The sequence below is a fragment of the Rattus rattus genome, chromosome 5, assembly GCF_011064425.1.
Source record: "Rattus rattus isolate New Zealand chromosome 5, Rrattus_CSIRO_v1, whole genome shotgun sequence".
In the NCBI taxonomy this organism is placed as follows: domain Eukaryota; kingdom Metazoa; phylum Chordata; class Mammalia; order Rodentia; family Muridae; genus Rattus; species Rattus rattus.
Genome location: NC_046158.1, coordinates 10,371,234 through 10,384,758, shown reverse-complemented (window position 1 = coordinate 10,384,758; position 13,525 = coordinate 10,371,234). Strand labels below are relative to the sequence as shown.

The window sequence follows — 13,525 nt, the reverse complement described above, 5'->3', positions numbered from 1 at the left end:
TCTTTTGTTTGTGGGCTAGTCACTCCCCCATTGATCACTAATTAGGAAAATGCTACAGCTGATCATGTGGGAGGCATTTTCTCAATGGGGCTCCCTTCTCTTCAGTGAATCTAGCTTATGTCAAGTTGACATAAAACTAGCTAGCATGACAGGGGCTGGTTTCTTGAGGAGTGGAAAATAGTCTCCCTGACCGTAGAAGGGGGATGGGCAGCCTTTTCTGATATATCTCTGGGGTGAACTGACTAGTCTTGACATGATAGGGTGGGGTGGAGGTAGGTGCTGAGTCTGAGACAAGGGAAGAAGGCAGGGACTAGAAGAAGCCAGTCTGCGACAGGTGACAGAGTGCATGAAGAATTTTCTTCACATGATTTTGAAAGAGCTAGAGAAATGGGTGAGTGGACAAAATTTGTGAGGAAGTGAGCAAGAGCAGACCCAGAGTGCAGTGCCTTGTGAAGAGAAGTCCAAGGTCACCACAGATTGACATGAAAGGCTGCCGTGACTTCAGAGCCCTGAGGCAGATTGTGACAAATGTTGACCAGAGTCCTCAGTCTCTGAGCTTGCTATGGTGAAGATACAGACCTAGGACCCCAGGTTCTGCCCTCTCCCACAGACTCCAGATTGTTCCATGTGGGCTCATTACACACAAGCAAGAAGTCCATTTCTCACTGGTTTTATAGCATTTACCACAGCCACCTGTCTCTGTGGTGTTGGTTTGTAGGTAACACTGAAGGTGAAACCAATAGTCACATCAGATTACACCCATCTTTACTATGCGGTCTCAGTTTTCAGGAGCGTTCCCATCATGCTTTGTGCCAGAACACCTGGTATCCTGTCCCAAGGATGCTGGACCTCACTGAATAGCCTCAGGATGATGAAATGTCGTGAAACAGAATGGCCACATTTCTTATTTACTGGCAGAACTCACAAGAACATCTGTGCTGGAAGGTGCATCCTTCCTTAATTCTCTCAATCAGCAATGCGAAATGAATTTGAATTCTACAGCAGAACAAAGGATAAAGCAATTCTGTTCTACTTACAGGAAAAAGTGTGATGTCAGTTCTGTAGGAAGCAGGAATTAAAGAATCTTGGTCATAGGGAAGGAGTTTCAAAGAGGCCAGCCAGTTTAAGTAAATAGTAACAAAGTCCTCAGAGTGTGTCTGACCGTCATGCCAACTCTGTGTAACTCCTTTACTTTCTGTGAAGGAATTGAAATAGCAGGATAAACTCCATTTTGTTTTCAAGACTCCATTCTAAGTTAACTTGCCGTTAGAGAGGCATGGTCTCTTGTGGTCTGAGAAAAATTGTAAAATGTCCCTGGCAGTTGCAAAATACACACAGCTTTAGCCGGCTGATACAACAGAGTGGGCTAAGAAAACATAAGTCATTCCCAGGTCGAGATGCTCCTTTTTGATGTATGCTCCCTCCTTAACTAGGTGCTGCAAACCAATTAGCTTAAAGGCCAACATTCCTTTACCCCCTCCAGTTTCTCCCAGACTATGGCTAATCTGAACACAGGACATGTAAATGTCACACGAATGGGAACATGCCTGGAGGTTACTTCACCAAGTAACGTCCATGGATGTGTTCTGGGGAAAGTTGTGCCAGCCTCACCCTGCATCCTGGGATGTCACAGCACTCAACACTCTGTTCCAGAAGGCTGAATACCTTAGCCAGAATCCCCAATGGGGTCAATGTGACTCTTTGACCATCCAAGTTCCACAAACCAATGGAAAGGGAGAGACCTCACTTGGAAACACAAACAATTCTTTCTTTCTTTTTTTTTTTGTTTCCTGGAGTTCCAGCTAAATAACTACCCCACTCCAAAATGTTGTAACCAGGGAGACACTGGAGTACAGAGAGAAAAAAGGAAGGGACGCTGGGAAGGAGCCACTAAGAAAGCAACACTGAACCTCTCAACAATATCTTCTGGGAAACTGAGGCTCAGTCAAGCCTGACCCAGGTCTCTTCTCATCTGGCCTCTACTTCCACACATATGAAACTGATCTGTGGTGTCTAGAAATGGCCGAAGAGGGCCCTCGAGGCCATGAGTAATGTGAAAGAAGCCCACCCACATTAAGCATCTTGCCACCTGAGTCAGTCCCCAGCCAAGCACCAGGAAGCTATCTGTGGGGAAAGCCTTATGAATGTGTCAGTGCTGTGGTTGGTTGGTTTAGATAGGCCTGTAGAAGAGGAGGGGACCAAAGAATATGGCTATTTAGGTGCCTCATTGCCTGCCATCCTTGACCCATTTCCCAAAGACAAAGGAAGGCAAGACCAAAAACAGTGAATGAAGCGCTAACCCATCCAAAGGGCTAACCAGACTTTCAGTTCACTATTGATCAGAACAGAGAAAAGCCGGTTCCCCTTTGACCCTTGCCATGTCCTGTCATATAGATCTCTTGCCTGAAGCCTTCCACAGCAGGATCCATGTCTTTATTATGAAGAGGCACCCAGGCATTGAACGTAGCTGAGGTCCCCACTCTCCTATAGACTCACCTCACACCACCCTATGTCCAGTGGTCTAAATTGCTCTACATTTTAAAGTCATCTCTCTCCTTTCTTCTGGCTTTGTGAGCCCTGAGCTGTGACCATGCACCATGTGACTCACTGTAAGCCAACACATTCATGGGAAAGCTGTTTGTCACATAGTGCAGGGCACACAGAAGATCTTCAGTTCCCACTGTTGGAATTTTATATTGCCTAGTAACTTGTACAATAAAGCACAGAGAGTCATGTTTACATTATGTACAATATCATATGTTTGCATTATAAATAATGTTTTAAAAGATTTATTAATTTATTAGTTTATTATATATAAGTACACTGTAGCTGTCTTCAGACACACCAGAAGAGGGCATCAGATCCCATTACAGATGGTTGTGAGCCACCATGTGGTTGCTGGGATTTGAACTCGGTACTTGTATGGTACTTTCCATGAGAGCTAGACTCAGCTCTATGACCTGCTAGGTTCAGATGGCTTGGCCCGTCTACAGGGAAGTGAGTATCTACTACACAGTTATCCATATCTGTGGAGAGCCAATTTCATATCCATGCCATGCTGGCTTCCACCAGTTTGGCTCTTCTATGGGGATGTGGGTATCAGACAATTATTCATTTTCTGCATCATTTGAGAGCCAGCCTCATATCCATGTCATGCTAGCTTTGAGTTGACCATCCTGGAAGGAATTGAGGCTTGGAAGCTGGCTCTGAGCCTTTAATACTGGCTTAACCTATAGGGTACCGAAAGTCTACAAGTTTGGAAAATAAGCATAACTTTTCTGTGAGCCATAGGATGCCAGAACTTTCTATCATTGTTCCTAGAGTTCAGCAGATACCTGGGTGGGGGGGGATCGAGTTCTGTTCCCTGAGCCATAGTCGACCTTGTGGGCTGGAAGATGACTCCACACAGTCACTTGGCATTGGGCAAGGACTCTACAAGTCACTTCTGAAGATATTTTCACAATGTATTGTGAATCCTGACGGTAGACTAGATTAGATGGAGAAGGGCCTAGAACATTAGTAAAACATGACTCTGGACATGTCTTTAAGGGATCCCAAAGAGGATCAACTAAGGTTAGGAGAACACCATGATCTATCTCTCAGCCCTGGCTCCCCATGGGGAGACGAAACAGTTCTGAAGAAGGAGAACCCAAGCACGAATCTCTCAGCATTCTTCCTTCAAGTCCAACGAGTCAGCTTTGCCCTTCTCTCCGCCATGATAGACCAAAAACTAGAAGCCCGATGTATATTAACTCCCTTTAGCTTGTGTAGACCAGGGGCTCGTGGAAAGGGCTCAGCAGGTAAAGGTCTCTCCTGCTAGGGCTGCCAAGCTGATTTGAGTCACTGGAGCCCACACGGCGTAAGCCCACACTCCTACAATTTATCCCCTGACCTCCACAAGTACTCCATGCTATGAATGTGTTCATACATAGACACACAATTTAAACTAAGATTTTTTTTTAAAGTCATAGCAAAGAAGTAGGATTTTTGCTGTGACTACCCGATAGTGTGGTTCCGAAGTCTTTGGGCCTAGTTTGTGGGAGAAATATGGACAAGTTTGGAGATTGTGGCTAGAGAAACCCTAGAATTCTATTAACAAAGCATGAGTGTTCTTGTGAAAATGGACACAGGAAGACTAACAGCAAAGACTGAACATGTGGTGTCAGATGGAAATGATAACTTCGTCGGGAATTGGGTTTGAGGTAGTATGTGTTACACTGTGGGAGAGAATTTGTTTGCACTTTATTCATGTCCCAGGTCTTAGGGAAAGGTTGGAGTAACTGTGACAGACTAATTAATGTAGCAGAGAAAATTTTAAGGAAGCCCAGAATTGATGCCATGGCGTAGTTATTGATGGCTGCTCTGGTCAGGTTCACAGAGAGAATCAAGAGAAAAAGCAGAGTGGAAGACTTGGAAAAAGTTGCAGTTTAGTCATCGAAAGTCATGGACAGTTACAGCTAAGAAAGTCATGGTTTTCAAAGAAATCACAGCCATTGAAGAGAAGCCAAATAGTTTCAATCAAGACCATAGTAAATACACCCCGGTTTGCAAGAACCAGTGTAGTAAGTGACCCCACTTACTACAAGAAGTTTGTTTTCCCAGCTCCATTTCCCTCCATTACCCAGGTGCTCAGAGGCTGATCTGCTGTCCGTGTTGGAAGGACCAGTAACTGCCATGCAATGAGAGTTTTGCAGGCATGTATAGTCCAAATTAGAAATGGAGAGGGGCTTGCACCCATTTTTATAGAAAGTCTGGGAAGCCAGGAAAGAACAGCAGGCTTAGGATTCCTGCAAGCAGCTCCCGGAAGCCAGGCTACGTTCAAACCTGATGATGTATTGCTTATCCTGGGAATTTGTAGGCATAGGGGACAAAAATGTTTGCTGATAAAAGCCTAGGAGAGGTATTCCCAAGCCAGGTTATATCTGCTGACATCTCAGTGCTTGGTTTCTCCAAGCTTCTCTGAGCTCCCATGACCATACTGTGTGACCCAAGAGCTGGACATAGGTGTAGGATTTAATGATTTTCTGTCTGGGTTTCAGGCTTATTTTGATTCCATGCTACTTTCTTATGACCCATTGGGAATGGTGATGTCTCTAAAATGTCTATACTATTATATCTTGGCAGTATGCTGTTTTCTGCTTTGCTTTTATAGGAAAGTGATTGGACAGTCCTCGACTTTGCCAACAAATCTGGCAATACATATTTTGAAGAATGCTTCAATAGTTAGAACTATCAAAGTTCTTGAATGCATTTTTATTACGCATTAGTCTTTGGGATTCAGAAGTTTGAATGTGAAGTATCTTCCACAAATCCCTGGTGCTGACACAGAGAAGCTTTAGGAGACGGAGCCTAGTAAATGAAGTAGACTCTTAGAAAGTGTCCTTGAGGATGACTTCCTCAATTCTTCCAGTTCTTCCTCAATTCTCTGCTTCCTGTTCTCAGAAGATAGAAAGCCGGCTCTACCACAAGCTCCCACTCCCATGATGCTCAAACCACAGGACCAAGAAGCCACAGAGTGAACCATCAGAAACCGGAAGATAAAATAATTTCTCACTGGTCTGGTTTCATTTCTGTTGCTTTGATAAAATATCCTAATATAACTCAACCTAAGACAGGAAAGTTCCATTCTAGACAATGTTGGGAAAAACAAAGCAAAAGAAAAGAACAAAAGAAAAAAGAAAAAAAGAAAAGAACAACAACAACAACAACAACAAAAAACAAAACAAAAAAAAAAGAAAAAAGAAAAGAACAAAAAAAAAAAAAAAAAAAAGGAGGGCTTGAGGGTTTATTTGGTTTACAATCCCAGATCACAGTCTATTAGTGAGGGAAAGTCAAGGCAGAGCAGCAAAACTACACTCATAGTCAAAGCAAAGAGAAATGAATGCCCCTATGCTGCCACATGGCTTATTACTCAATGAGATTTCTTCACCGATAGACTTCCGGGCTCAGCCTAGAGAGTAATGCTGCCCACAGTGGCCTGACAAAGTAACAATCAAGACATTCCCACAGATAAGGCCACAAGTAAATCTGATCTAGAGAATTACCAAATTGAGACTCTCTTCCCAAGTTATTCTGAGGGGTAGCACGTTGACTTTTATAGATAACCAATAAGTCAACTGCAAGTTGCGTATGTCTGGTATCTTGTTTAGGAGAGGGTCATATCTGCCCACTTTTCCTTTCTCTGTCAAGTTGACGTATTCTTCCTAACAGTAGAGTTTCTGGCTCTGCCTTCAGCCTCAGTCCCAGTGCTCTGGTCAGTTGTAAAGTGCTTGACTTTTAAAATAAAGAGAATTTTAAAAATTTGAAAAGCAAAACAAAACAAATAGCAACAAAGAAAATCCACCCTAGGAGGGGATTTATCCTGAATTCCTGACCCAAGGAGGACCATAATAGCTTTGGAACTGAACTAGAGATGTTTTACATCATCCAAAGGGCCAAACACAGAGGAAACAAGCCAGAGCACATTTAGCCAGATTGTGACAGAGACATGGAGGGTGGTAGAGAGATAATGAGAGCAAGTTATAAACTGACGCGTCAGCGCCCCCATAAAGGGCTTCTCCTCCTCCTCCTTTTTTAAAGATTGTAATGAACTGACTTTACTTTGCACTAGATAGGGGGCACAAAGCAACCTCCTTTAGGAAAGTTGATAATTAGCTTCACTTAGAACATTATAATAATTCACATTAAAAAGTATTTGCCTTTCAAATTGTTCTGCAATCCAAATATACAACAGCGTGGAAAACAACATTTAGAAAACAAAAGCCAATGTGAAAAGACGGAGTAAAACAGCTGACACAGTACAGGCTTGATATGACCCAGACGTCACAGCTTTCTTACTGCATCATCTATGTCAGAGATCTGTCCCTTCAGCTGAGTCAATTTTTCCATGTTTAAAGAAATACCTTTCTCTTCATTTCACCATCTGGGTCCATCCAATATTCTCTAATATCAATTAGAATTTTTCCTTTAAAGCCCCGAACACTGACGTATCTCATCTTTCCAATCCGGAATGTTATCATCTCTGCTGCGGCTACTCTGCTCGGAGGACGCCAGCGCTCTAGAACGCTCACCAGGCTTTTGCTTCTTCACAGGTTTCTCTGGAACAACTTGCTTTTCCCCCTTTAACTGTTTTTCAACTTCACTGTCAGAATCACTGCCGGAAGAGCTCGAAGAAACCAGTTCCTTTGACTTAGGCATTGCCCTGCTCCAGCCGCCCAACATCCTCTAGCTCGCTCATTTGCTCCGGATTCCTCATCCTCCTTCTTACATAAAGGAGAGCACGAATCACTCCTCAGGAGACAGAGCCCTGGCCTTCTTCAGAGACAAAACTCATGTGCCTGGAGCCCACTGCCAGGCCTGTGTGAGTCTGTGTGTACAACACGTGTAAAGCCAAAATGAGCATTGCTTCCCATGGGCCTAAAACTGCAGGTGGTTGTGAACTAAAATATAAGTGCTAAGAACTGAACCTGGGCTGTCTGTAAGAGGAGGAAGGTCCCTTAACTGCTAAGCCATCTCTCCAGGTTTGGATTGTGATTCTACCCACTGCACATTGGGTGTACATGAGTGCCAGGGTACAAATGTGCTCACGAAGCCCTATTTGCTTTCTTTCTATAACTGACCCATCCTCGCTCTGCAGGTGGACAGGAGCTAGTGCACATCTTGCTGAAGAGGGGACACAGTTTTAGGCCCACATTTTGTACAAACGGGGCTTCCATATGCAGAGATTCCTCTTTTCCAAGATGGATCTAAGGTCCAGTGACCTGCTCTGGGATTGAGGAAGGTCCCTGAGAATGGCGCACAAGACTCTCTGGCTTACGTGTCCTCCTTTGTGTCAAGGAGCATGTCTGCCAGCTGGATGGCCACACAGTGTGGACAAAAAGGTTCACTCCTGCAGTGCTCACCCTCGGGGTCTCTTGACATGGGAGGCTGCACCTCTAACTCAGACTCCCTTTCTTGCCAGGGGGAAACCTGCAAGTTGGTTCCTTGTGGAGGTAGCCCTGTCCCATCAATTTCTGGGCAATGGGTGTTCTCTAACAACTTCCAACAATGATGACATTTTATCTGCTCCATTGCAGAACTGGCCAGGGTGAATGACCAGGAAGGGACTGGTAAGTACACCTTGCCAAGTTCCCTGGGGACCCTGGGCTGAGCAGTATAAAGGGAAGCTGAGAGAGGCCCCTAAAGAGTCTCCTCGGTCTGCCAAGTGATCTGCTGTTCACCTGTGAGCACAGACTCTGGAGATGAAGGCCCTGCTCCTGACCTTCGGCCTCAGCCTCCTGGCTGCCCTGCAGGCCCAGGCCTTCCCCACCATGGAAGAGAATCAGGAGGTGAGGCTGAGAGGGGCAGGGGCTGCGAGTGGCTTTAAGGCAGATAGAGGCTTAGGTTGCTGGTTGGAGGCCCCGTTCCTTCACAACCTAAAGAGACACCATTTTAGAGTCAGGCTTGAACCCTGACTCTGAATGAATGTCACACAGCATGGGGAATCTGCTTAGATGGTTCTGGGAGCAGGGAGCTTGAGGAGAGAGGAGTTCTAGACATTTCACTATTTTCTGGGAGTGCAGGCTCTGGGATACTCTCTTGCCTGTAGTGGTTGGAGACCACACAGATGTGACCCTGGTAGTGCTGGTTTAGTGGGTTGGGAGAATGGTTGCCTGGAAAATGCTTTGCAAAAGCCCTCAGAACTTGGGGGCTGAGGTAGAGGTGGGGGTATGGACTAGAGGCATTCCGTCCTGTCTACCTTAGTCCTGAGAGCCAGGTCCCTTCTCCAGGTGTCAGGAACATGGTATTTGAAAGCTGCAGCATGGGACAAGGAGGTTCCTGACAAGAAGTTTGGATCTGTGTCTGTGACTCCCATGAAAATCAAGACCCTGGAAGGGGGCAACCTGCAAGTGAAGTTCACTGCCCTGTGAGTGTGTACCAAGTCCCTGGCATTTACTTCCCCACACAGGAGATCTAGGGACTGAGCTGGGCCAAGTCAACTCCCAGAGCACCCTGTGCCAGGTGCTCTGTGTGTAACAGCACCACTCTGGGTGCCTCAGCTTACAGAGGATCGTGGGATGGTAGGTGGTCCAGACAGAGGATCGTGGGATGGTAGGTGGTCCAGAGATGAATCAGCTGCAAGGGGCACCAACTGTCTGTTCTGATATCCCATTCTTTGTCAGACACTCAGGTAAGGGGAAGGGTTTCACTCCTGAACCCAAAGTGAGCACACTCTCTGGCCTTGCTCTTCCACCAATGTAAATTTCATTTGGGGACAGTGGCAGAGACCAGGATTTCAGAATAATCAAGAGTGTGCACAGGACCCCAGGGAGAAAAGTTGTCATGCTCTCCACAGACACTGAAATGCCAGCCTATTCCCACCAGTGTGCTCTATGGCCTATGTGACCTCATATCTGTGTGCTCTGTCACCTCTGTGACCACTCACTTGTGTGACCTCTCATCTATGTAGACTCTCGCCTGTGTGGTCTCACTCCTGTGTGACCAACCATTCACGTGGCTTTTACTTTTGTGCCTTATCTCACATCTTGGGGCCTGTCACCTTAGTGGCTCTCTTAGCATGAGAGTGTTTGTGCTGTCTCCTTGGGAATCTGGCATTTGGGCCGTCCCTACTGTGGTAGTTATCTTGGAGTTTGTTCTACGTTCTTTTCATCAAGCCCACTCCCTGAAGGTTTCCCTCCTTTGTCCAAGTGACAGTGACTGTGAGGCTGGTCACTAAATAGCTCAGAGACAGAGGGTCAGCCACAGGAGCCACAAAGCATGGAGGTTATGAAGGGAGGGTTTTGCTTGAGACAATGTTTACAGATCAAGTGATCAGGCTCCTGAGGGAGTAAACAAGAGTCCGTCAGAGTGCAGGCACTGGGTGGCATAAGGCAGAACTCGGGCCACTGTGAGAACCAGTGCACTGGAACATGGGACTCAGGAGGCCTGCTGGAAACACAAAAGGGCTGAGTGAAGCCTGCTCTTCCTTGGCCACCTTGGAAACAGGGAAAGGCAAGACTTGATTTGGATGCTGCCAGCAGGGAAAGTGTGTGGCTGAGCCGTGTGTCTCACAGACCTTCTGTCTTTCAGGATTGCAGGACGGTGCCAGGAGATGAGTGCTGTCCTAGAGAAGACAGATGAACCTGGCAAATACACAGCCTGTGAGTCCTTGACCTGTGATGGCTCCACACAACCTCCCATGATCCCTTTGAGGCTAACGTGGCCATTCCAGGGTTCTTATGGCCTGAGAAATCCCCCTTCTTTCAATTACCCATGATCACTCCCAGGAGGCTGTTTTCCTTACTGACTGGAACAGCTGACACTGAGCACTGCATTGTGTATGGTAGATTTGTCCCTAGAAGAGAATTGACTGTTTTGTGTTAGGGAGTGTCACTGTTGCTACCATGGCACTCCATGATGAAAGGCAAGTTAAGAAGGAGGCTTGTTTTGATCACCGTTCATGATGAAGGGAAGTCAGGGCAGGAACTCAAACAAGGCAGGAGATGGGAGTTGATTCAGGGGCCATGGAGGAGTGGTGATGACTGGTCTGCTCCTCATGGCCTGCTCAGCCTATTTTATTATAGAGGTGGCCCCCCTCACAGTGGCCTGGACCCTACCCTATTAATATCTAATTAAGAAAATTCTCTACAAGCTTGCCTACAGCCTGATCTCATGAAAATGTTTCTCCATTGGGCTCTCTTCCTCCCTGATGACTTTATCTTGTGTGACACTGACATAATTGTAGCCAATACAACTGCCCAGAGATGTCCCACTGGCTATGGCTGAGGTCATGGAGGGAGTGAGAAAGGGGCTGACTTTAGCTCCAGAGCCAGACCCTCCTGTAGGACAAAGAGGTTTGGGACATGGCTATCCCTCATGTGTGGTTTCTAAGGAAATGAAGGGTACTTGTGCCCAATACTCTGGGAGTTGTGGGAAACCTATGTCAGGGATCCCTGGGCAACTGGGAGGGAGTCATGGTTTAGAAGTGCCAGTCCACCCTTGGATTCTTGTTGAGGGTTCAGGGGCTTATTCCAGATGTGTATCTCTGTTCCTCTGCAGATAGTGGCAAACAGGTTCTCTACATCATACCATCTGCAGTGGAGGACCACTACATCTTCTACTATGAGGGCAAAATGCACAGGCATCATCTCCAAATTGCAAAACTCATAGGTGAGTCACATTGTTGTGAGATGGGCCAAGGACTCTCAGGATGAAAAGGACCTTGCCGGTGTTGGGGTTCCAGCTGTACATAGAATGGGTATAGAAACGGGGGAGAGTATAACGTGCAGTCTCCATCACAGCTGCTGTCTGTGTGGATTTTTCTGGCAATGAAAGCTTTAGTGACTCTGTAGCTCTCCCTTATCTCCAGAGTAGCATGGGTCACACTGCTTTCAGCTGCCCTAGGATGAACGCAGGAATAGTGCCCCTGTTTCTCCTATGTTAGATATTATGGAAGGATGCATATGATGTGCTCGTCCATTTTTCCCTCCTAGGCTCTTTTCTCACACACAGGCCTCTGGGTCAAGTCCCAACATAGGTGGCCCTGTCTCCGTCTTCACCCAAAGTTGCTTATTTCCTTGTGCTGGTAAGGAAACCAGCAGGTCCCCCAACTGTGTCCTAATTCCAAATCCTTCACCCATAGGCAGAGACCCTGAGATCAACCAGGAGGCCCTGGAAGATTTTCAGAGTGTTGTAAGAGCTGGAGGCCTCAACCCAGACAACATCTTCATCCCCCAGCAGAGTGGTAGGAATTAATCTGCTATGTTCTCCCATCCCCATGGAGGGAAAGCAGCCAGTCACGCAGGACAACAGGCTGCCTCTCATTGAGCTTTGTCCTTTAGGGGTGGGGGAGATGCTGGCTAATCGAGGGGCCTTGGATTTCTACCTGAATTCCATGGTTTTCTGAATCTTTTCTTCTTTCATTTTTTTCTTTTATATTTTTCTTGTACAGAAACCTGCCCTCTAGGAAGCAATTAGGGTAAGTGACCAGTTTGTGGGCACACTTGAGTAAATCCTGTTCCTGCAGTCAACAGGGTTTCTAGAGACCCTGTGTTCAAACCCTCAGGATACAGACCCTTTCCTACCTGTGCAGACAGGTATGGCCTTGCTCCTGGAACACATTCTACCTCTGAGTGTTTTGTTGCTTTGCCCTTGCTGATTCTCTGCAGTTGACTTGTACATGGAGAGGACGTTCTTCTTCTTGTATCCCCTGGAATATTCTGCAGAAGGAAAATTCCTCCTCTGCTCCTCATGTTTACTCCATGTGTGCATGGATTGCTTAAAGCACTCCAGTGTAGTTTAAAAAATTGCCCAAGGCAAGCTGCACAGGTAGGAACTGAGCCTGAGTCCAACAGCATCCTTGTCCTCCTTTTGCTACACTGTTGCCCTGAATTCACCTGTCCCGTCTTCACACATGGGCATGGAGAATTGTGAGAACTCAGTTTGGGGGTGGGGTGGATGGAGGGAATGACCTTTGTTCTCTGTTTAGATCTGGTGAATGAAACCCTTCCCATTCCAATATTTTCCTCTCATGAGTTGTTTTGGCTCCACTGACTCTCCTTCTTTCCACAGGAAGTGATGCCTCATACCAGGCCTGCCTCACAGCATTGCTCTACTCTGCACAGATCCACTGAGCTTGGGACACAGAAGCAGCTCCTTCACTGTCCCTTCTGGCTCTGCCCAACCCTTCCCTCTGCCGCCCTCTTCCTTGCTTCTCCATAAAGAACTTTATCATCCCCTGGTGTCTCTGCATGTCTTTGTGTGGTGGGTTAAGGGTACTAGGCCAGATCCTCTCCCTTACAAGGTCCTCGGCATATTTTTTTGAAGGAGGAGAAGGAGGTGGAAGAGGAGGAGGGAGAGGAGGAGTAGAAAGAGGAGAAGGACAAGGAGTAGTGAAGTTGCTAGGTCTGATGGGTTCCCCCTCATTGTAGTCTTTCTTGGGCAAAGGCCATGAAGTACAGGGGTCAAAGTTTGTCTTCTGCTGCTTCCTTTACTAACTTCTGCTTTGCATCCTTTTAAAGCCAGTTGTTAAGTGTGACAGGAAGAGTGTTAGTACGAATGTATCAAGGTTTAAGGCCAGAGTTGAAGTTTCCAGTAGTGGTTTTGGCATTTGGTGTTCACTTGGTGGCCATAGAAGAAGTGAAGGTTGAGGTCCTCATTCAGGATACTGGCTTATAATTGAGGCAGAAGAATGTTGGGAATACTTCTTGAAGAATGGGCAGTAATCTTACTTGTTTCCTACACTCTGGTTTGACAAAGTCGACATCTCTGGAGGTAGCTCATCTCCAGAGAATTGCCTTGTGAGCACATGCTAATGTTGTGAGTGTACTTCTCTAAATCACTGAGTAGTATGAAGCGCCAACTGTGATGAGATGTTCTTTCCTTCTATGGGAGACATGAATCAATCAAAGCTTCCTTGGGTCCCAGGGTCATTCTAAAGTCTTGCATTTTCTGGGCCCATTGGTTTTGGCAGGATTAGTTCAGGAACTCAGGCCTCTTTGGGACACTGGAGGGACCACATGCAGAAGTCTTGGGGCATGCAATATTT

The 13,525-nt window shown here is 46.3% G+C and overlaps 1 protein-coding gene and 1 pseudogene across 1 annotated transcript; one reads left to right on the top strand and one right to left on the bottom strand.

Moving 5' to 3' along the window:
- Positions 1 to 6,822: 6,822 nt before the first annotated feature.
- On the bottom strand, positions 6,823 to 7,197 carry LOC116900077 (annotated as a pseudogene).
- A 988-nt stretch (positions 7,198 to 8,185) lies between these two features.
- LOC116900076 (von Ebner gland protein 1) lies at positions 8,186 to 12,713 on the top strand. Its single transcript, XM_032901862.1, has 7 exons — positions 8,186 to 8,327; positions 8,769 to 8,905; positions 10,069 to 10,139; positions 11,038 to 11,148; positions 11,621 to 11,722; positions 11,930 to 11,956; positions 12,550 to 12,713. Exons 1-6 carry the CDS (start codon positions 8,241 to 8,243, stop codon positions 11,953 to 11,955), a joined length of 534 nt encoding a protein of 177 aa, XP_032757753.1. The 5' UTR covers positions 8,186 to 8,240; the 3' UTR covers position 11,956; positions 12,550 to 12,713.
- Positions 12,714 to 13,525: the final 812 nt, after the last annotated feature.